Source organism: Chlorocebus sabaeus, chromosome 20 (genome assembly GCF_047675955.1).
Source record: "Chlorocebus sabaeus isolate Y175 chromosome 20, mChlSab1.0.hap1, whole genome shotgun sequence".
Classification (NCBI taxonomy): Eukaryota; Metazoa; Chordata; class Mammalia; order Primates; family Cercopithecidae; genus Chlorocebus; species Chlorocebus sabaeus.
Window position 1 is genome coordinate 76893731 of NC_132923.1, and position 21562 is coordinate 76915292.

At 40.4% G+C, this 21562-nt stretch overlaps 1 protein-coding gene across 1 annotated transcript in view; it reads left to right on the forward strand.

The window, feature by feature from the left end:
* CYP2J2 (cytochrome P450 family 2 subfamily J member 2) overlaps positions 1-21562 on the forward strand; it is a 33383-nt gene extending 11821 nt beyond the window's left edge. The window contains exons 3-9 of the mRNA XM_007978536.3: positions 1490-1639; positions 2044-2204; positions 3831-4007; positions 5854-5995; positions 8448-8635; positions 12756-12894; positions 19833-21562. Of these exons, the coding sequence (XP_007976727.3) occupies positions 1490-1639; positions 2044-2204; positions 3831-4007; positions 5854-5995; positions 8448-8635; positions 12756-12894; positions 19833-20011 (1136 nt within the window). The 3' untranslated portion in view covers positions 20012-21562. The remainder of the gene's footprint in view (positions 1-1489; positions 1640-2043; positions 2205-3830; positions 4008-5853; positions 5996-8447; positions 8636-12755; positions 12895-19832) is intronic.

The window sequence follows — 21562 nt, forward strand, 5'->3', positions numbered from 1 at the left end:
GGTTTTATTTAGGCTGCTATTCAGAGAATAGAAGAAAAGGAGCAAGAGACTTTTATAGCATTTTAGGTTACAGACAGTGGTGGCTCAGACTAGGGAGGTCCAATAGCAGTAGGGAAATAACAGTAGGTTACACCAAGATAGCAGCAGGGAAGACCTGGATTTGAGATATCCAGGAAGTACACCTCTTAAGACCTGATGACATAGGTGCAGGGAGAAGGAGGTGTTGAGGTGACACTCAGATGGGTAGATGATGGAGAAAAGGAACACTTAGTACAAGGTATTTGGTTTAGCTGGGCATGGGTGAAAAGTCGTATAGAGAAAATTGTGAGTTCAGTCATGGATATGCTGAATTCATAATGCCTTTAAATCAGCAAAGTCAAGCAGGCAGTGTTGTATGTAAGATTCTGGAGCTCAGGGACAGAAATAGATGGTCACTATCAATAGATGTTATTTAAAATTTTAGGAGTTGATAAGATTTCCCAGAAATAGAGTATAGGATGAGAAAAAGAAGTTTTAGATGAAGAAGTTCCTGAAGAACTCCACCATTTCAAGATTTAATGGAATATGAACCAGCAAAAGACATAGGAAATTGCTGGCAGAGAATTAGGAAGAAAATCTGGAGACAATGGTATCCTGAGCACCACTGGAAGGCAGTATTTCAAGAAAGAAGCATCTACTGCAGCTGCAAGTAAGACGAGGTCAAAAGGTATCCCTGGATATGACAACGAGGCAGACCAATTCAGTGAGTGAGAAGGCCATAGTCAGATGTTAAAAGGTGTTGAGGAGTGCTCTGGAATTGAAATTGAAAGGAATGTGGCATTACCTGTGTTATAAAACAAATGATGGTCTGTTAAGCCCACCAAAATTTTTTTTCTTTGCTTGTACTCTTCTTTCTGCATGGAACATTCACTCCTCCTTGCTCTCTTGATTCCTTACGTCATCTTTTAATGTCCGGGTTAGATAGGACCTCTCCTATAAAGCCTTTCTTAGCCTTTTTAAGAGTATATATATTGTCTTATCCATTAGTGCATTTGTAGTCTTTAGCATAACATAAATACTTCACTTATGTAACTAATAATCAAAGCATGGGATTTGGAATCAGGCAGACCTGAAATTGAGCACCTGTTTAGTTGCTTACTTACTGTGAGACCTTGTAAAGTGTATTTTATCCTTTATCCCTTGTTCCTCAGTTTTTTCATGAGCAAAATGAGTGGGTGAGGAGTGGTAATAATTGTACCTATCCCAAAGAGTTTCTATGAGTACTAAATTATGTAATGCACGACAAAATACATATTAAAGTGCCTGACATTGCAAGCAATCAGTAAATATTAGCCATTATATCCATTGCTTTGGGATAATTTCTCTGGGCAGTTTTCAAGTGCCTTAATGATCTTCTCCTGTCCTTCATCTGATACACATCCCCATATCATTTGCGGGATATTCACATTATGGAATCAGAATACTGTAATGTTGACTTTCTTTTTCCCAGGATTGATTATGTCAAGTGGCCAGATATGGAAGGAGCAAAGACGGTTCACTCTGACAGCACTAAGGAACTTTGGTTTAGGAAAGAAGAGCTTAGAGGAACGCATTCAGGAGGAGGCCCAACACCTCACTGAAGCAATAAAAGAGGAGAACGGTGAGCATTGCATACAACAAATGTGAGAGACTGTGACCCATTTGTTCATTGGACAGATACTTACTAAGTGAGTAAGTACTTGTTCTATGCCCAGCAGTGTGCTAGGAATGGAAGATAGAACAGTGAACAACTTAACCACGACTCCGTCCTCAAAGAGTTTTAGAAGTAAATACGCAAAGATGGGCACTAAACACATTACTGAATTTAAGCCCTGGTCCACAGTTTCACTTCCCTGGAGTTGATTGAATACTAGTTGTATGTCAGACGCAGTGTAAGGTCATGTGGCCAGACCCGCATATATGGTTCTGTACTAGGTATGTCTTATGCCATATAGAGTAGACTCTCAGTAGGAAATGGAGACAAATCCATCAGAAGGATCCATCTTGCCCTTCCTCCACCTTCAGGACAGCCTTTTGACCCTCACTTCAAGATAAACAATGCAGTTTCCAATATCATTTGCTCCATCACCTTTGGAGAACGCTTTGAGTACCAGGATAGTCAGTTTCAGGAGCTGCTGAAGTTATTGGATGAAGTCACATACTTGGAGGCTTCAAAAACATGCCAGGTAAGGCATATCTTGGTTCAGCAAATTGGGGACAATGTCAGACACAGATGAGTTTTTCCTTTTAGTTTTTTGTGGGTTTTTGAAGCTAAAATATAACCTTTCAAAACTGATTTCAACACAAACTTATTTGAAATCAGTCTGTTGACTTTAGTTTTTTAAATAATATGAACTATTTATATGCAAAAACCATTTCTAACATGCATGTAAAGTACATGTTATATGACATACGCCTATCCACCTATGTTGTTCTTTTTAAAAAGAACAATATTGCCGTTGCCCTTGAGTCTCTCCTCGCCGTGTCCTTCCCCAACTTGTCCATTTCCCTCCTCCCTCAGAGGTTCTCTTCTGTATTCGCTTTCTTCCTCAGCAAGTTGCTTTGAGATTCATCTGTGGTGGTTACTCTTTTTTAATGCAGGTTAGTATTTCATTGTATGAATGTGCCACTTTTTGTCAATCTGTTTTGTACTGACGGACATTTAAGTTGTTTCCAAGTTTTGGATGTTATGAATAAACTTGCCATGAACATTCTTGTACAAGTGTTCTTGTGGTTACATCCACTCATTTCTTATATATGTATCTGGAGATAAAAGATGTTTAAAGATTACTAAGCTCATTGCATTATTTGTCTGCCCATCAGTACTTAATATCGTCACTCTTCTAATACATAGAATGTAGCTGTTTGGGGTTCAAACTCATTCCTCCCTTGGTAGGCCCTGCACCACAATTTTTGTCCATCTAAGCCTTTGAGTCTTTGTCAAAAACTCTGCTCAGTTTCTTGGCTCCTCAGTCACTTTTCTGAATTTGGAAGACATTTCTGGGAGCTGGGGAGCAGGGGGAGAAGTTGACCCCAAGTATTGAGTTCATACCCTGGGCTTTCTTCTTCCCCTAAGCCTTATCCTGGAAACTTCCTCACTATCTTGGTTTGTATATATGTGTGCTTAAATGCATACACATGTATCTTTTCTTGTGTTTTCAATAGAAAGAGTGCCCTTGAATTATGCAGTGTGCCATTATCAAAATTTTTAAAAATTTCCTCTGTTTAAAAAATGACTCTATTTTTGAAAATTACAAATGTACATAAAAGAATACAATCGTGAATCACTGTGTACTCCTCAATGAGCTCTAACAATTATCAGCACATGGCCATTCTCACTGTGTCTGCATCTGTGCCCTACTACCACATTCCCACTGTCCCTGAATTATTTTGGAGCAAATTATAGACCAATTTGATACATATTATTATTTGATACATAAATATTTCGGCATATATTTCTAAAAAGATCCATTTTAGCAAAAATAAAATACCATCGTGCCTGAAAAATATGAACAATAGTTATTTAATGCCTTCAAACACTCAGCCAGTGCTCAGATGTCCCCAGATGTCTCATAAGTATTTTTTTTGGTGGCAAGCTGTTGGAGTCGTGACAAGTGGTCTGAGGCCGGATATATTTTTGACAGCTGAACTGTTTCACTAGAGGGGTGAGAGAGAAAAGAGGGGTCAAGGATAACCAAGGTTTAAGTGTGAGCAAACAAAAGCAATAGAAAGAGAAAATGGTTTCTGTTGTCTTAAAAAGTGAAAAAAAGGCACCATGTTATCTGCATGCTTGTTTTGTTTTTCTCAATTAGCTCTACAATGTCTTTCCATGGCTAATGAAATTCCTGCCTGGACCCCACCAAACTCTTTTCAGCAACTGGGAAAAACTGAAATTGTTTATTTCTCATATAATTGAAAAACACAGGAAGGATTGGAATCCTGCAGAAACAAGAGACTTTATTGATGCTTACCTCAAAGAAATGTCAAAGGTGAGAAAACCAAAGTCATTTTGTATTTTTTTCTTACAGCACAAATAGGGGTGTATTAGTTTCCAACTGCTGCTGTAACAAATGATCACAAACTTGGTGCCTAAAATAGCACAGATTCATTCTCTCACAGTTCTAGGTGTCAGAAGTATGAAATCAGATTCACTGTGTTACAGGTAAGGTTTTGGCTAGGCTGGCTCTCTTTGGAGGTGCTAGAGGAGAATCTGTTTGTATTACTTTTCCAACTTCTAGGAGCTGCCTATATCCCTTGGCTTGTGGCCACCTCCTTCATCTTCAAAGCCAGAAGCACAGCATCTTCTCTTCTCTCTGGTATCTGCTTCCATCCCGACATCCTTTCTCTGACTTTGACCCTCTTATTTCCCTCTAATAAAGACTATTATGATAACACTGGGCCCACTGGGATGTTCCAGGATAATCTGCTCATCTCAAAATCCTTAACCAAATCTGCAAAGTTCCTTTTTCCCTATAAAGTAACATCCCTAGATTCCAGACATTAGGATGTGGATGGGCATCTTTGTGGGTCATTATTCAGCCTGCTACAGGAGTAAAAATAAGGGCAATATTTCAGAAAATGTAGGGTAACATTAACTCAGAATTGATGATGCAATTAGAGATAAAGATGGGAGTTAATGGCATTTGGTTTGAGGTCCTGTGAATGCCCAAATACTGCCCTTTCATCTCCCATCCCCTACCCTCTGCTGTTATTTGGAGGTATACACAAAGGGGGAACATAGCAGTAATCCTCAAAGCTCTGTTCTATCATTAGTTGGGCCTGGACCCAATAACCTATACCCTTTTCTCAGCCCCCATAGAGAACACAAGTAAAGCTGAGTTGGATGCCAGAGTTTAAAGGTCAACTTTATTAAGGCCTGAGTTGGGCTTTTGCCTTCCCTTCTGTCTTGTACCTTTCACTTTCCAACATTACAGGCCAGAAGTAAAGAGGAAACCAAATTGGATGCATGACCTTTAACACAGTTACCCCTCTGGTTAACATGTATCTCTGTGTCAATACTGTCATCTTTATACATCCAATCCTCCTTCTGGATTGGAAAGAATGGTGGATTTCTTTCCCTCTTATTTAACCTTATTGACATGACATTTATAGAAGTATTGTTTTCTCCTCAGAGGAGGAGACTCACTATATGTTGTGCAGGTAAGGAAGGGACCATTAACATCAAGAGCAACATTGGATAAATTGAAGTTTCCAGAAGCTGATGTTAAAGATGACAGTATCATGAGGAATGCTTGTTAGAATCAGTGAGGTTCAAATTGGAAAGGAAAAGATGAATGAGGAGATACAAGAATTGTTGCTCATAAGAGGAATTCCATTTGTCTTTTCTGTTATCAGTACAAACATTTGTCGAGTATTTGCTATGCGTCCTTGCATTCATATAAATCATAACGCCCTCTTAAGGGGTGTGCACTCCTATTTCCAGTGTATAAAACGGGAAACTGAAGAACAGAGAGGTTAAGCAACTTGCCCTAGGTCATACAGCTGCTAATTGAAGTGGTTAATATTGGAAGCCAAATCTGTCTTATTCACATCCCATTCTCCTTTCACTGTACTAAAAGCCTCCCCCAAATTACAGCAAAAGAAAACAATTGTCTTGATTTTCATCCATCCCAAGGTGTCCAGCACTTGGGGCAGGACAGTGCTAATGATACTGCTGTAATAAAAGTCTGCCTTCTGAAGAGGCCAAAGGGAAAATTGTTTCTTTTGGGGGCCTTTTCTTCCAAATTTCCTCCTAGGATGAAGCCCCTGTGTGTTACAGCAATCAGGAATCCTCTGAATAAACCAATAAATAACATTAAACATTGTCTTTTCTAGCACACAGGCAATTCTACTTCAAGTTTCCATGAGGAAAACCTCATCTGCAGCACTCTGGACCTTTTCTTTGCCGGAACCGAGACAACTTCTACGACTCTGCGATGGGCTCTGCTTTATATGGCCCTCTACCCAGAAATCCAAGGTGAGCATGTCAGTGAGTGAGCCTGGACCAGCACAGAGTAGTGCCTCCTGGGACGTGCTGCCTGAAGTCAGAGCCAGAAGATCTCATTGTAGGATGAAAAGAGGCAGAACAGTCATGAGTGATGAGGTCTTGGAAACTGCACATTCTTCACATTTTCTGTCTGAACTGTGATGGGCCCAGGTAATACAAATGTGAGAGAGAATCCCTGTCCTCAGGAAGCTCAGAAGCAAGAGGGAAATCAATGAAGTCAATCGACATTGAGATAGTTCCAGGAAACAGTTACTTTCTGATGTGAAAGTCTAGTTGTGTCTTTCCCTTCTTTTAAGTGATGCCTTTCCATTTCCTCCTGAATAATGTTCAAACATCTTAGTCTGGTATATGTCACCCTCCGATATGCCCCTTCTGCCTGTCTAGCCTTGGCCCCACCTACCCTCCATGGTGGCCTCACTAAGTGACATGTCATTTTCTTTGTAGTCTGTATTTATGGCTCTATGTCATGATATATGCTTTTCGTCTACTTGCCCAGTTTTCCTACATAGTAAACTCTTAGCTCTTCTTAAAGAATCTGTTCAAATACTACCTCTCTAAGATGTTTCTGCACTCCCCTAGGAAATTATTAACATTTTCTCCCTCCAGAGATGATGTAATGTGCCTTTATTACTAGGCTTATCATGTATTATTTCTATAGCTTCCCCACAGACTATAGTCCACTCAAGAATGATGTTCACATCATTTTTCTTCCTCAAGCTTCCAGAACAGTTTGAACATATGGGGGATGGGAATGCTTAACAATACAGTTTTTTGAATTGTGGGTAACCATTTATTAATGAGTCATAAAATCAATTTAGTGGATCAAGACCAACTTTTTTCCTTAAGATAAAAATAGAAAAGATCAGAGTGCTTCCCATGTACTAAGGTAAGTTTGTTTACAGAACTTTATTTTTTTATCTGTATCTGCATAATGTATGCTTTATATGTGTATATTTAGGTATACACATCCAGGGTCATGCTCAGTTAAAAAGGCTAGTAACAAACACACAAGCACTGTATGATTCCACTTACATGAGTTATCAAGAATAGTGAAATGCCTAGAGACACAAAGTCGAATGGTGGTGGCCAGAGGCTGAGGGAGGAGATATAGAGCTTTAGTTCTGCAAGATGAAAAAGTTCTGGAGAGTGATTGCCCAACAGTGTGAATATATTGAATACTACTGAACTGTTCATTTAAAAATGCTAACATAGTAAATTTTATGTTATGGGTATTTTACCCCCAAATAAAATGTTTTTCAAAAATTATAATTTATTTCACTTTCAGGTAAAAAAAAAAAAAAAAATTCAAACTAGGCTTTGCAAAGTCATTAGCGTTCCCAACTCCTTCCAACTTGTTGCTCTGTTGTGATTAGAATGATGCTCTTGTTAGCACTGTATAAGACAGCTCACCAATAGGCTTTCCTCCAGTAGGAAGCGAAAGGGGGAAGGAAGCGCATATCCTTTCTTTAAGAATTTGTTCCAAGGATTAAACATCACTTCTGCTTACATTCTATTAGCCAGAATTTGGTAATATGGTCACACTTAGTTACAATAGGACCTGGAAATTATATTCTTTATTGGGCCATCAGGCCTCCAGCTAAAATCTCTATTACTCTAGAAAAAGAGAAAAGAGATAAGACTGCTACAGTTTCTCTCACTGGCTAGGTGAGCACTCAACCAGTGAAAGAAACTGGTAGCAGTCCTATCTGGTCACACAAATCTCAAAACATCAGTTCATGTAAATCTCAAAACATCCTTGAGATGAAGGTAGGTTTATCCTCCCTCATCAAATAAGGAAACTGAGGTTTAACGACTGTAAATAACTTGCAGCATCAATGTTGTAGAGCAAGAGTTTGCAATCCGATGGGTCTTACCTCAGGGCCCACTTTCCACTCTTACGTGTCTACCTGAGAAATTAGAGTCTGTAGATCTGCTAAGGGTTGAATATTTGGGCCCACCCCAGCCCTAATGTATATGTTTAAACCTCATTCCCAGTGTGATGATATTAGGAGGTGGGGACTTTGGGAGGTGATTAGCCTTCAGGAATGGGAGTAATACTGTTATGAAAGAGACTCCAGAGAGCTGCCTCACTCCTTCTACTATGTAAGGACACAGTGAGAAAGTGCCATTTGTATACCAGAAAGTGGTTCTCTACCAGACACCAAGGCTGCTGGGGTCTGATGTGATGGAGTTTGGCCATGTTAATCCTGGTCATTCCATCCCATAGCCTAACCAGGCTCAAAGAGATTTACAGAGTTGGTAGTTTTCTGAATAAGCCTTTCAAAAAGTTAAGAACCATTTTATTTCTTGCAATCTGGTCAGTAATTTAAATAAAACAGATGAGATCTTGGAGACCACTCATACCTCTTTATAATAAAGCATAAAAGCTTTAAAAATAATAGAACCCTTCCCTCTTTACCAGAAAAAGTACAAGCTGAGATTGACAGAGTGATCGGCCAGGGGCAGCAGCCGAGCACAGCCGCCCGGGAGTCCATGCCCTACACCAATGCCGTCATCCATGAGGTGCAGAGAATGGGCAACATCATCCCCCTGAACGTTCCCAGGGAAGCGACAGTTGATACCACTTTGGCTGGGTACCACCTGCCCAAGGTAACTAAACATGCTTAGCCCCACATCTTCAAGCCCATCTTTTAGATGGGGTGAAAACCTGAACTTGAGAAGTGACATTTATTCTTGTCCTGAGGAGTCATTTAAATGGAAGAGAAAGATATCTTATACCTGATATGATACTAGATTTTCTCCAGGTGTCAGCTAGATATAAATAGGTATTGTGGGGAGGGGAGCAGGAAGGATTCTTACATTCAATATGTTTAGATAAAGACTGGCGTTTCTTTCCTGTGGTGCTTCTCAGTGCTTTTACCATGTTAATGTGCATTGTGAGTCTGCGGGCACGCGACAGGCAGCAGTTCTAAGTCAGACTTTATCACAGAACAGTTTTCTTTGTTTTGGTAGAACATCTCACCAGACTAGGGATCTGCCAAACTTTGGGAAATTCTGCTTCATGATCCTGGGGTTCTAGAATGCTGAAATGTGAAAGGACGTTTAAGACCACCTGGGACAACACCACATTAATGCTGGTGTTTTTAACATAATATCCCCACAGGCATTTTTCCAGTTTTTTCTTATAGTCCTGTGATGTATTATTAATTGATTAATTAATTAATTAATTAATTTGACACAGAGTCTCGCTCTGTGTCTCCCAAGTAGCTGGGACTACAGGCATGCACCACTATGTCCAGCAAATTTTTGTATTTTTCGTAGAGATGGGGTTTCACCATGTTGGTTGGTTAGGATGGTCTCGATCTCTTGACCTCACGATCCACCCGCCTTGGCCTCCCAAAGTGCTGGGATTACAGGTGTGAGCCACCACGTCCAGCAGATGTATAATTTATTATCTTATAAGGAAGCCAATCTAAGCATGTGCAATATTCATTACTGGAAAGGGAAAGAAAGGAGCGAACATGTATTAAGCAATGATTATGTGTTGTGAACAATGTGGCCTCTTTCAAAATGTCATACTCAATTCTCAGAGTAAGTTTATTCAAAAGAAGCTTGTTATTTCCATGTTGTGGATTGAGAAGTAGAGGCTCAGAAAAATTAGGTTTGCATGAGATCTCCCAACTATGAAGTGTTGGGATCTGGAAGCAGATTTGTTTTGTTTTTTTGTATGACACCATTCTCCCTTCACAGGAGGTGCTTTACTTCCACTTTAAAAGCATCTCCCTGCTATTTTTTCATTTGCTCTCGGTTAGATTCCCTATACTCACAAGTGGAACTCTTTCTTTCTTTTTCTTTCAACTTTTGTATTAGATTCAGGCAGTATATGTGTAGGTTTGTTACAAGGGTACATTGCATGATGCTGAAGTTTGGAGTATGATTGAACCATTACCCAGGTGACTGGCATAGTATCCAGTTGGTAGTTTTTCAACCCTTGCCCCCCTCTCTCCTCCAGTAGTCTCCAGTGTCTATTGTTCCTATCTTTATGTCCATGTCTATCCAATGTTTAGCTACGCTTATAAGTAAGAACATGCAGTATTTCATTTTCTGCTTCTGCAACAAACAGAATTCTGATGTCACTCCACTCGCCACGCTTAGGATCTCTGCAGACAGCTATCATGTGCCCTCTAGTGCCCTCTCCCCACATTGCATGTTTTCAGTTCCTTTCCTTGCTTTCTAACCACTTTGGTCAGCCTCTGTGGATCTATTCCAGTTTGTCTAAGTACCTCTGAGTGTGTCATACCTGGGGAAAATCTCAAGAAGTAGAATCAGAAGAGCTTACCCATTGGACATTGCTTGGTTACTATCCCTGCAGAGCCAGGAAAAGCAGCTGTTACATTTACTATTTCCTTACTGATTGGCCATCTAGTGGATAAAGGCTGAGGTCTAAATTCCCCAGGTGCTGTTTGCATTTTTCTAGCAATTTATTTAACTCAAGGAAACCAGCTCAGCTCAACAGACTTCTGCCACTGATTTTTGTCAGCTTTAATAATCATCTTGGGAACTGACAAATTGAAATAACCGTGTGTTACACAGTCTACAAGCTATGACTTTGACATCAAATAGACCTAGTTCAAATCATGGCTCTGCCTCTTCCCACTGTCTGACTCTGGGCCCATTATTTTACCTCTCATAGCTTCAATTTCTTCATCTGAAAAAATGCATTTAAACCTACTTTACAAGATCCACGTGGAGGTAAAATGAGATCATGCATGTAGGGCATTTAACTTAGTACTCAGTACAGAAAGTGCTTAAAATAGCAGTTATTGGCTAGGCGTGGTGGCTCACGCCTATAATCCCAGCACTTTGGGAGGCTGAGGTGGGTGAATCACCTGAGGTCAGGAGCAAGACCAGCCTGGTCAACATGGTGAAACCCATCTCTACTAAAAATATAAAAACTAGCCAGGTATGGTGGTGGGTGCTTGTAATCCCAGCTACTTGGGAGGCTGAGGCAGGAGAATTGCTAGAACCCAGGAGACGGAAGTTGCAGTGAGCCGACACAGTGCCACTGTACTCCAGCCTCGGTGACAGAGTGAGATTCTGTCTCAAAAAAAAAAAAGGCTGGGCACAGTGGCTCATGCCTGTAATCTCAGCACTTTGGGAGGCTGAGGCAGGCGGATCACGAGATAGGAGACCGAGACTATCCTGGCTAACACAGTGAAACCCCATCTCTACTAAAAATACAAAAAAATTAGCTGGGTGTGGTGGTGATGCCTGTAGTCCCCGCTACTCAGGAGGCTGCGGCAGAGAATGGCCTGAACCGGGGAGATGGAGCTTGCAGTGAGTGAGTTGAGATTGTGCCACTGCACTCTAGCCTGGGCGACAGAGCTAGACTCCGTCTCAAAAAAAAAAAAAAGAAAAAGAAAGAAAGAAATAGTTATACTAATATTGAAAATTAATGATTTAAATTCCTTGAATTAATATTATATTAATATATTAATATTTGAATGAATTCAACAAACGCTACATACCTGAAATGCTCAGGTCTGGCAAAACAACCCTGAGAAAATTAATCGTGCAAGTACATATTTAGAAACATGATAACTGCCTAAAGGAAGAAACTCACTGTGGTCTTTAAAAACACAGACTAGCAGGAGTGGTCAGGGAAGTCTTCCAAAAGGAAGTGATGTTTGAGCTGAGGATTAATGGATCATTAAGAGTTAGCTTGATGACAAAGTGGGGAAGAAGAACATTCCCGGCAAGGCAAGTAGCGTTTAAAAAGGGTATTGAACTAACTAGGAACACGGCATGTTTGAGAAACTGAAAGAAGAGCCCTGTAGTGGGAGTGCAGACAGAGGGGGAGAGTGGCCCAGACTGGGACCAGGTGATGAGTCTTTGCCCTGAGAGCAATGGGTAACTACTGAAGTGTGTCAAGTCCTAGGTATGAGCAGTGGGGGCTGTGGGGGTGGGGAGTGACATGACCAAATCATGCTGGAAGCTCACTCTCTTCCAGAGTGTGAAGCAGATTGAAAGGGGCGACAGGATTTGGGGTATAGTTAGGAAACTGTAACAGGGGTCCAGGCAAGCCGGGAAGAAGTCTGGACTAAGTGGGCATGGTGGACATGGAATGGAGGTGAAAGTAACATTGACCAATCTCGTTGATGGGTTGGATAAAGGCAGAGTAAAGGAAAAGCTCCCTCTGGGAACTCCTGTGTTTCTTAATATATACCTGGGTGGACAGGGGCTCCTTTCATGGGTCTGCCTGATTCTATTACTAAACCTACTGTGGGGAGTGGAGTACCGTGTACTAGACATTGGAGGAAAGAGAATGGCGAAGCCAAGATGAATGAGATGTCTTTTACCTTTGTAGAGCTGCCATCGTTATAGCTTCACTGAGCAGCTGGGTTGGTTTTGGTACACTGCAGACTGACTGTTGGATTATTCTCTCATCAGTGTATTCATGTCCCCTCCCTCCAAGACCTACCTAAACTGACCTGTCCCTGTAAGGAAGATTCATCCTGCACTCAAGAGTAGCCAAACGTCCCCGTTAAAATTCCCAGCAGGGAAATCCAATCTAATTTGTAGGCTGTCCCAGACAAAGAGGAGGGTCCTGGGTTGGGGGACACAGGAGACCGTGTACCGCAGTTGGGGAGGGTGGGGCAGTTCAGAGTATGTTCAGCCTCCGGCATGGAAGCCCGAGGATGACCACCCTCTGCATTGGTGTGCTTTTTCATGGGTCAAGCCTTGCCTGAGTCTCTGCTGCTTTCTCTAGGGGACCATGATCCTGACCAATTTGACGGCGCTGCACAGGGACCCCACAGAGTGGGCCACCCCTGACACGTTCAATCCAGAGCATTTTCTGGAGAATGGACAGTTTAAGAAAAGGGAAGCCTTTCTACCCTTCTCAATAGGTAAGTTGTAATAAACAGGCATATGGGAGTCCAGGGCCCCTCTCCCAGCGCTCCCCTGCTCTCTCCCTGTATTCCCTTGCTTTCATTGGAACGTCTCCAGACAGCCTGGCCAGTGCAACTCACTCCATCTTGCTGTAGGGGGCAGCCCTGGGATTTCCAGGGCTGGGCGTTGCTTCAGCCTGCCCTTACTTCCTAAGCCCTCTGTTGCCTCTGCTGGAGATTTCAGCTTTCCCGTGTTCTGTCCTCTGGAACACTGGGGACAGAGACCCAGACTCCACTTCCAGCTCACAAAGAGGATTGGGTGCTGCTTTTTGTTTGTTTGCTTTTTGTTTTTTGTTTCTTTGAGACGTAGTTTCACTCTTGTTGCTCAAGGCTGGAATGCGATGGCGTGATCTCAGCTCACTACAACTCTGTCTCTCAGGTTCAAGTGATTCTCCTGCCTCAGCCTCCCAAGTAGCTGGGATTACAGGCATGTGCCACCATGCCAGGCTAATTTTTTGTATTTTTAGTAGAGACAAGGTTTCACTATGTTGGCCAGGCTGGGCTCGAAGTCCTGACCTCAGGTGATCCACCCACCTCGGCCTCCCAAAGTGCTGGGATTACAGGCGTGAGCCACTGCACCTAGTGGAGTGCTGCCATCTTTACTAAATTTTAAAATGTCCTCAGTTCTTTTTAAGGACAGCCCACTCACAGAGAAATAGAGCTGATCTATAATAAGAAGATAGAGCGGGACAAGGAGAAGGAGAAACTTATTTGCCACATGGGCATCGTCAGTGGCTTCACTAGATTGGATTCTACTCTCTAAGTACGGCCTTGAAAAGGTTCTTTGGCCTTTGTAATTTTAATTCATTTTTTAAAATCTAATTACTACATTTATATAATATGTAACTTAAAAATTAAGAAAGAAGAGGCAGTGAAAACTCTCTTTTTTCTCCTGTTTTGAAGAAAACCATGTCCAAAAATATATTTTTAACTCATGACATTGAAAAATCAATAACAAAAATTCTTAGTATGTTCCAGGTTTTGCGTTAGATATGTTGCATAGTTTATTTCAAATAATTTCACAATTCTTTAGTTCCATCAGTATTTATTGAGCATCTATTATGTGTCAAGCATTCAGCCCTGGTGATATGACAATGAATGAGTGAAACAGAAAACAAAACAAAACAAAACAAAACTGCTCCCATGGTGCATATGCTCTAGTGTAATCATATGAAGTTTATATTACTACAACCACTTTAATGATAAGGAAGCTGAGGCTTAACCCGGTATAGAAACTGAAGTCATAAAACTCAGGTGGCAGAGCTAGGATCAGTGTCGACCAGATTTATCAAAAACTAAAATGTGTGTTCTTCCTAACACTCTCTACTGAAAATAACTAAATGCTACACAGACTTACCCTGTGGAATGCATGATAGTTTTCTTATTGTTAATTTAAAATACGTATTGATGTTCTGAGACAACATCATTTTGCTGAGGATGACCCTAAGGCTCAGAAAGGACAGAAACAGAATGACCCATGTTGGTATGACTCTGAAGCCCATGCTCTCCCACTGTGCTGTCTTGTGCTGTCTTGCCTTAGACGTCTCTGGGCTGATTCTGATGATCAATGCTGTCTTTGTCTTTCTTCATCTGATTCTGTCACCTCCGCTCACATTGGACAATTCACTTCGAATGTGAAAGCTGATATAAGATGTAGGCATATCTTCCAGTCTTCCTGTCCAAGATAGTTTCAAATTTTGTATTATAGCACAAAATTTCAGCTATTATGTTCCAATTATTATAATTAATTATTCCTGTTCTTTGACTCTTGCACAACATCCATGTGGACATGCTAGAAATGTGACCTTCTCTGCATTCCACAAAAATGCTTCACCTAATGTCATCTGCAACTGTGATGAGAGGAATCTTATTAGAAGGCCATGGCTTTAAAAGGAAAAAGGATACTCTGGGCTAAGCGATGCCTGGATACCTTTTCTTCATATCACAGAAGCCTCTTTCTCAGAGTTGCTTCATGTCTCCTGTTTTTAAAAAATTATCTTATCTGAATTAGCAGTAGTCTTTTTAAAAACTATACACAGTGACTCACTGCTGCTTTGCTATTGAGAGTTGTATTGCACCCTCTTAGAGACTTCATTTGCAAGAAAATTGTCTAATTAACATCCTTACAACAGCCCAGTTATTAATAGGCAGGAAATGAATTGGGATCTCTTTTTAATTTAAGATAACTAAAAATAAGAGAGAGTTGTTTCTTATCCAAGATCATATGCTCAAGGAATTTGCAGAACAGGACCTAAAACTCAAGTTTTTATACTTCTAGTCTAGTGTTCTCTCTAGTAAGACTAGAATGTAGCTTACTTAAAGTCCTCTCTACTTTAAGATTCACTAATTTCATAACACATGCATCAGTTAGCATATTGCTACATAACAAACAGTCCAAAACTCTGCAGCTTAAAACAGTAAGCATGAATTATTGCTCACAAGTCTGTAAGTCAGATATGTGGCTCTGCCAATCTTGGCTCGGCCCCCTTGGTCTCTCTGATCTTGACTAGAGGTCAGCAGGCTGATGGCTGATCTAGTATATCTTCAGTTGGGACAGTGAGGCCCTTCTCACATTATCCCTCGTCCTCCAGCAAGCTGCCCTGGCTTAGTCACATGGTGGTGATAAGGTCAAAAGAGGAAGAATGGAAGTACACAGGCCTCTTAAGGTCCGGACTGGGAACTGACACACCATCACTTCCATTGCATTATGTTGGCCAATGCCAGTCATAAGGCCAGCCCCAGTTTAAGGGGAGGGGATATTACTACAATTTTTAATGGGAAGAGCTATGACATCACATTACAAATGATGTGGATCCAAGAAGAGGGGGAAATTGAGGCTGCTTTGTTCTTACCATCTCTTTTTCTGAGAAGAATGAAATTCATAGAAGGCAAACAATGTATCTGGGATGTCCCACAGAAGATGTGATAGGATGAGGACCAGTTAAATGGATCAGGAGATAGAAATCTGAAGAATCCAAAGGGTTAACAAAACATCAACACAACTGTCTTTTTAATCACATGCCCACTCTTGGCACGCAGTTGCTTTTCCTTGCTGTTCCTTTACTCTTGGTAAAGAGTCTTCTAGAGGACTCTTCCAAAGTCCTCACTTTACAAGATGTAACAGCTTCTAAAGTGTGCATAATCAGGACAGGTTTCAAAGTTTTACCGCAAATTTATATTTACTTTTCCTCATTTAAATGCTTCCTGTTTGATCCATCAAAGCAGGAGGCAACTTCATGAAATACATGAACCCAGTTCCTCTCTTTCCAGTTAAAATCTTTAGATTCTAGGAGATAGGACTGGAAAGAAATTTGCCAAAAATGTAGGTCAATTATTTCATTTTACTACTGAGGTAACTGGCCTGTTTGGTTAGTGATAGTTTGTGGAAGCACCAGGGATGGGAGCCGAGTTTCCTTTCTTCCAGGCATAAGTTTGACACCTAACAGTCCTAGTTTTCATGCTTTTAAAAGCAAATTCATACTTGCCATTACATTGGGATCCTTGCCTAGACATGCAACATAGTTAGGAGAGAATTTATTTCATGCATTTGACAAATGAGATAAGTTTAGCTTTGTGAGAATGAATGGTTTACTAATAGTCACACAGTTGGTTACTGATGAAGCCAGTTCTTTAATCCTGGTTCCTGACTTGCTAGGTCCAGTTTGCCATGATATATGGATTCTTTTAGGAGAATCTTGGGTATATTTACAATAAACTGATTTGGTATCATTTTAACCTGTTGCTAATTGTACTATTTGTGATGGATAAAGAGATAAAGATGAGCGGAACAGAGATGAATTAGACACACACTGGTGGGAAACACAGGCACAAATAATATAATAATGACATAACCATGAAGCACCTTTGCCTTTACTAAATACTTTTGTATATGTGATCTAACTTTACTTCCTTAACAACCTGTTACAGACAGAGGACAAAACTTAGGCATGCATACATTTCCAAGAATATTAAATTACATGGGAAAATACAAAGCAGTAAAAGCAGCACATAGAATTGACTACAGGGAATCATATTTGTTATGATGTACAAAGAATCTCCACAAGGACAATGAGGAAATATGTTAAAATGTTGACAATGGTTTTGTCTAGATTATGGGATTACAAACATTTTTTATACTTTATACTTTTCTTTGTCATGCTTTCTAAAATTATTGCTGTGAATATGTATTACTTAGGGAGAAAGTAAGCTATTAAAAATGCACACAATAGAGATGGCAGTAGTGACTTGTGTGGGGTGATGTAGCCCAAGTGGGGCGAGGAGGACATTCACACAGGGGAGGGGGAGGTGGAAGCTGAGAGCTGGTCTCAGAGCACAAATGGTATGAAGTGGAATCTGCACAGGGTGGCTGTGGCAGTGATGAGGGGTAAGTTATATACAAGGGATACTGATCCAATAAATAAATACATTGAGAATAATGAGAGGAAGTTGCAAATAAAGAAAGGGAGAAAATCAAACTTTGTGGTGTTGGATTGGAATCTGAGGTAATCTATAATGAACTCAGATTTTCAATAGATGAGTTAATAAATATAGAAATGTAGATGTAAATATGGGTGTGTGTGTGTGTGTATATATATATAATGTATACACACACAGTTTTGGACATACACCCACATTATACACATACATATATTCCCTAGCTCTGGCCACTGACATGAGCGAGGGGTAACAACGTCTGGAGAGCAGTGAGCATGCCTAATGTCCAGATCTTGATTTCTACATATTATTATCCACTAAAAGAAACCAGGACTTTTGGAAAAAATGGCTGATTCCAGGGCTGGGGTAGGGAAAGTATAAGATCAACCCGGAATAGACTGTTGTGCCAAAAGTCAGGAAATGACAGCTTGAATGGGCGTCTAATGATCAAATCTGGAATATTTTGAGCATCAGAACAAGTAATGATAGTAACAGATTATAACTTTTGAATAAAAACAGGAATCCCATGAATCCAACTGAGATCAATAAATAAGTGAATAAATAAATGGGGAGGGGAGCAAGCATTTCCTTTAGTAGAGTGCTAACTAATAAATGTGGAAGAAATGACAGAATTTTAAAAAATGCAATTTGGTAGCTATCAGCAATTAATAATATGGTCAAGAAATAGCAATGGAAAAGAGTGGATCACAGTTTAATGAGAATGATTTGTTGACATAGTCTCAAAGTACTTATTAGTTACAGAGAAAAAGAATAATTTTACAAGAGAACTTGGCAGACACCACCTTAATCACGTGATTACCAATAATGTCACACATCAAAATTGTACAGCACTTGCAAGGATAAAATGAGAAGAACACAGTATCACTTTGGTGATATTCCTACCAAAACTGCAAAACTTCACAGCCTGAATCCATGAGACAGCATGAGAGGCATTTACAAAACAACTACTGGTCTGTAATCTTTAAAAAGGCCAGTGCCATGAAAGTTGTATAAAGAGTGAGGACTTATTCCAGACTGAAGAACTAAGGTGACATGACAGCTAAATGCAGACCGTGATCCTGTACTGGCTGTACTGGACCCTTTTCTAATGAAGGACATTGGGACAGCTGGTAACCCTGAATGGGACCTCAGGAGAAGACGTTGGTCATTCATCAGTGTTAATTTCCTGGCTTGGATGGTTGCATTTTGATTATGTTGGAGAATGTCCTTCTTTTTAGAAAATACATACTGAAGATTTCATGGGTAATGTAGACGATGTACTCCCAAACAGTTCAGGAGAGCCAGGTACTTTGTCTTATCTCTCCAAGTTTTTTGTACATTTGAAATTATTTCAGAATAAAAGGTAAATTATGGAAAGTATCACAGTAAAGAATTGTAATATACAGAAAACTGTTTGAGTAATGCTACCACCCAAAAGGTTTTCTTTAAAGGTCATCTTTTAAATTGTAGTCTTCTGTTTTTTGAGAATTAACCAGATCCAGTTAATAATAAGCAATTGTGCAGCTATATTTATTATTACCTAGGTGACATGTTAAAATACTTTGTTTTCAGGTATAAATTATTAAATTATTTGCCCTATTTGGATTCAGCAAGTAGCTCACACAGTATATAAAGTTCTCATCTTAAACACGTATTCATTTTCACTAATATGCACACGTACATTTTCACTGATGCCTAGAGAGATTAATTTGTCCCAATCACGTGGCTAAGAGGTAGGAGAAGCTGAATTGAATCTTTGTCCTTCTGCCTCCAGTTCATCCACACATAACAGGGAGTGGGATGAGGTCAGGACAGTGTTAGGTATCAGCTGTGGAGACCAAGACCCAGCCTTGGGCCACACTTTAAAAGAAATGCCTGCAAAGGGAAAGGGCCTCTGTGCATAAAAGGAACCACTGAAGGACGAAGGCCAAAGCAGTCACAATATAGAGGGCCACCCATGCCAGTAGGCCCCCATGATTAAGGATGAAAAGTGGCACAGGGAAAAGATGACTTATACCTTAGGAACTCTGCTCTGACATTTAATTCCTTATATTTTCAATAATTTTTTTAGGGATTGAAAAAGTTAACATATTTGGTTGTTTTTGTTGTCTTTTTTTGTCATGTTTGTTAAACTCTTTTTTTAAAGCTCTTAGGCTAAACACCCCCTTTCTAGGTCAGCCCACGCCTTCCAATTCTTTGGTCCTACACCCTGCAACTTCACCCTGGAAGCTCGCATGCCAGACCCCTGACAGCATTTGACTTTGTGTTCCTGGACTTCTGCTTTCTATGCATTGATAAACCCAAGTGGTTGTCAGACTTAAATAAGCTGCTGGCCATAACACCCTGGGGCCTACAGGCCCTTCCTCTGCTCCAGGTTTTTGGGATATGATTGAGGACATCTATCTCTGCTAGGCACAAATGCCACCTGAGAAGATAACCCATCTTTTGATTTTGTCTTACAGGAAAGCGGGCATGCCTCGGAGAACAGTTGGCCAGGACTGAGCTGTTTATTTTCTTCACTTCCCTTGTACAAAAATTTACCTTCAGGCCCCCAGACAATGAGAAGCTGAGCCCGAAGTTTAGAATGGGCATCACTATTTCCCCAGTCAGTCACCACCTCTGCGCTGTTCCTCGGGTCTGATTTTGCTAAGAAAGAAAGGGGCTTTTTAATGATTGCCATTCTAACTGGTGTGAGATGGTATCTCATTGTGGTTTTGACTTGCATTTCTCTGATGGCAAGTGATAATGAGCATTTTTTCACGTGTCTGCTGGCTGCATAAATGTCTTCTTTTGAGAAGTGTCTGTTCATGTCCTTTGCCCACTTTTTGATGGGGTCGTTTGTTTTTTTCTTGTAAATTTGTTTGACCTCTTTGTAGGTTCTGGATATTAGCCCTTTGTCAGATGAGTAGATTGCAAAAATTTTCTCCCATTCTGTAGGTTGCCTGTTCACTCTGATGCTAGTTTCTTTTGCTGTGCAGAAGCTCTTTAGTTTAATTAGATCCCATTGTCAATTTTCGCTTTTGTTGCCATTGCTTTTGGTGTTTTAGACACGAAGTCCTTGCCCATGCCAATGTTCTGAATGGTATTGCCTAGGTTTTCTTCTAGGGTTTTTATAGTTTTCGGTCTAACATTTAAGTCTCTAATCTATCTTGAATTAATTTTTGTATAAGGTGTAAGGAAGGGATCCAGTTTCAGCTTTCTACATATGGCTAGCCAGTTTTCCCAGCACCATTTATTAAATAGGGAATGCTTTCCCCATTTCTTGTTTTTGTCAGGTTTGTCAAAGATCAGATGATTGTAGATGTGTGGTATTATTTCTGAGGGCTCTGTTCTGTTCCATTGGTCTATATATCCGTTTTGGTACAGTACCATGCTGTTTTGGTTACTGTAGCCTTGTAGTATAGTTTGAAGTCAGGTAGTGTGATGCCTCCAACTTTGTTCCTTTGACTTAGGATTGTCTTGCAATGCGGGCTCTTTTTTGATTCCATATGAACTTTAAAGCAGTTTTTTCCAATTCTGTGAAGAAAGTCATTGGTAGCTTAATGGGGATGGCATTGAACCTATAAATTACCTTGGGCAATATGACCATTTTCACGATATTGATTCTTCCTCTCCATGAGCATGGAATGTTCTTCCATTTGTTTGTGTCCTCTTTTATTTCACTGAGCAGATTAAAAAGTCAGGAAACAACAGGTGCTGGAGAGGATGTGGAGAAATAGGAACACTTTTACACTGTTGGTGGGACTGTAAACTAGTTCAACCATTGTGAAGACAGTGTGGTGATTCCTCAAGGATCTAGAACTAGAAATACCATTTGACCTAGCCATCCAATTACTGGGTATATACCCAAAGGATTATAAATCATGCTGCTATAAAGACACATGCACACGTATGTTTATTGCGGCACTATTCACAATAGCAAAGACTTGGAACCAACCCAAATGTCCATCAATGACAGACTGGATTTAAAAAAATGTGACACATATACACCATGGAATACTATGCAGCCATAAAAAAGGATGAGTTCATGTTCTTTGTAGGAACATGGATGCAGCTGGAAACCCATCATTCTCAGCAAACTATCGCAAGAACAGAAAACCAAACATGCATGTTATCACTCATAGGTGGGAATTGAACAATGAAAACACTTGGACACAGTAAGGGGAACATCACACACTGGGGCCTGTCGTGG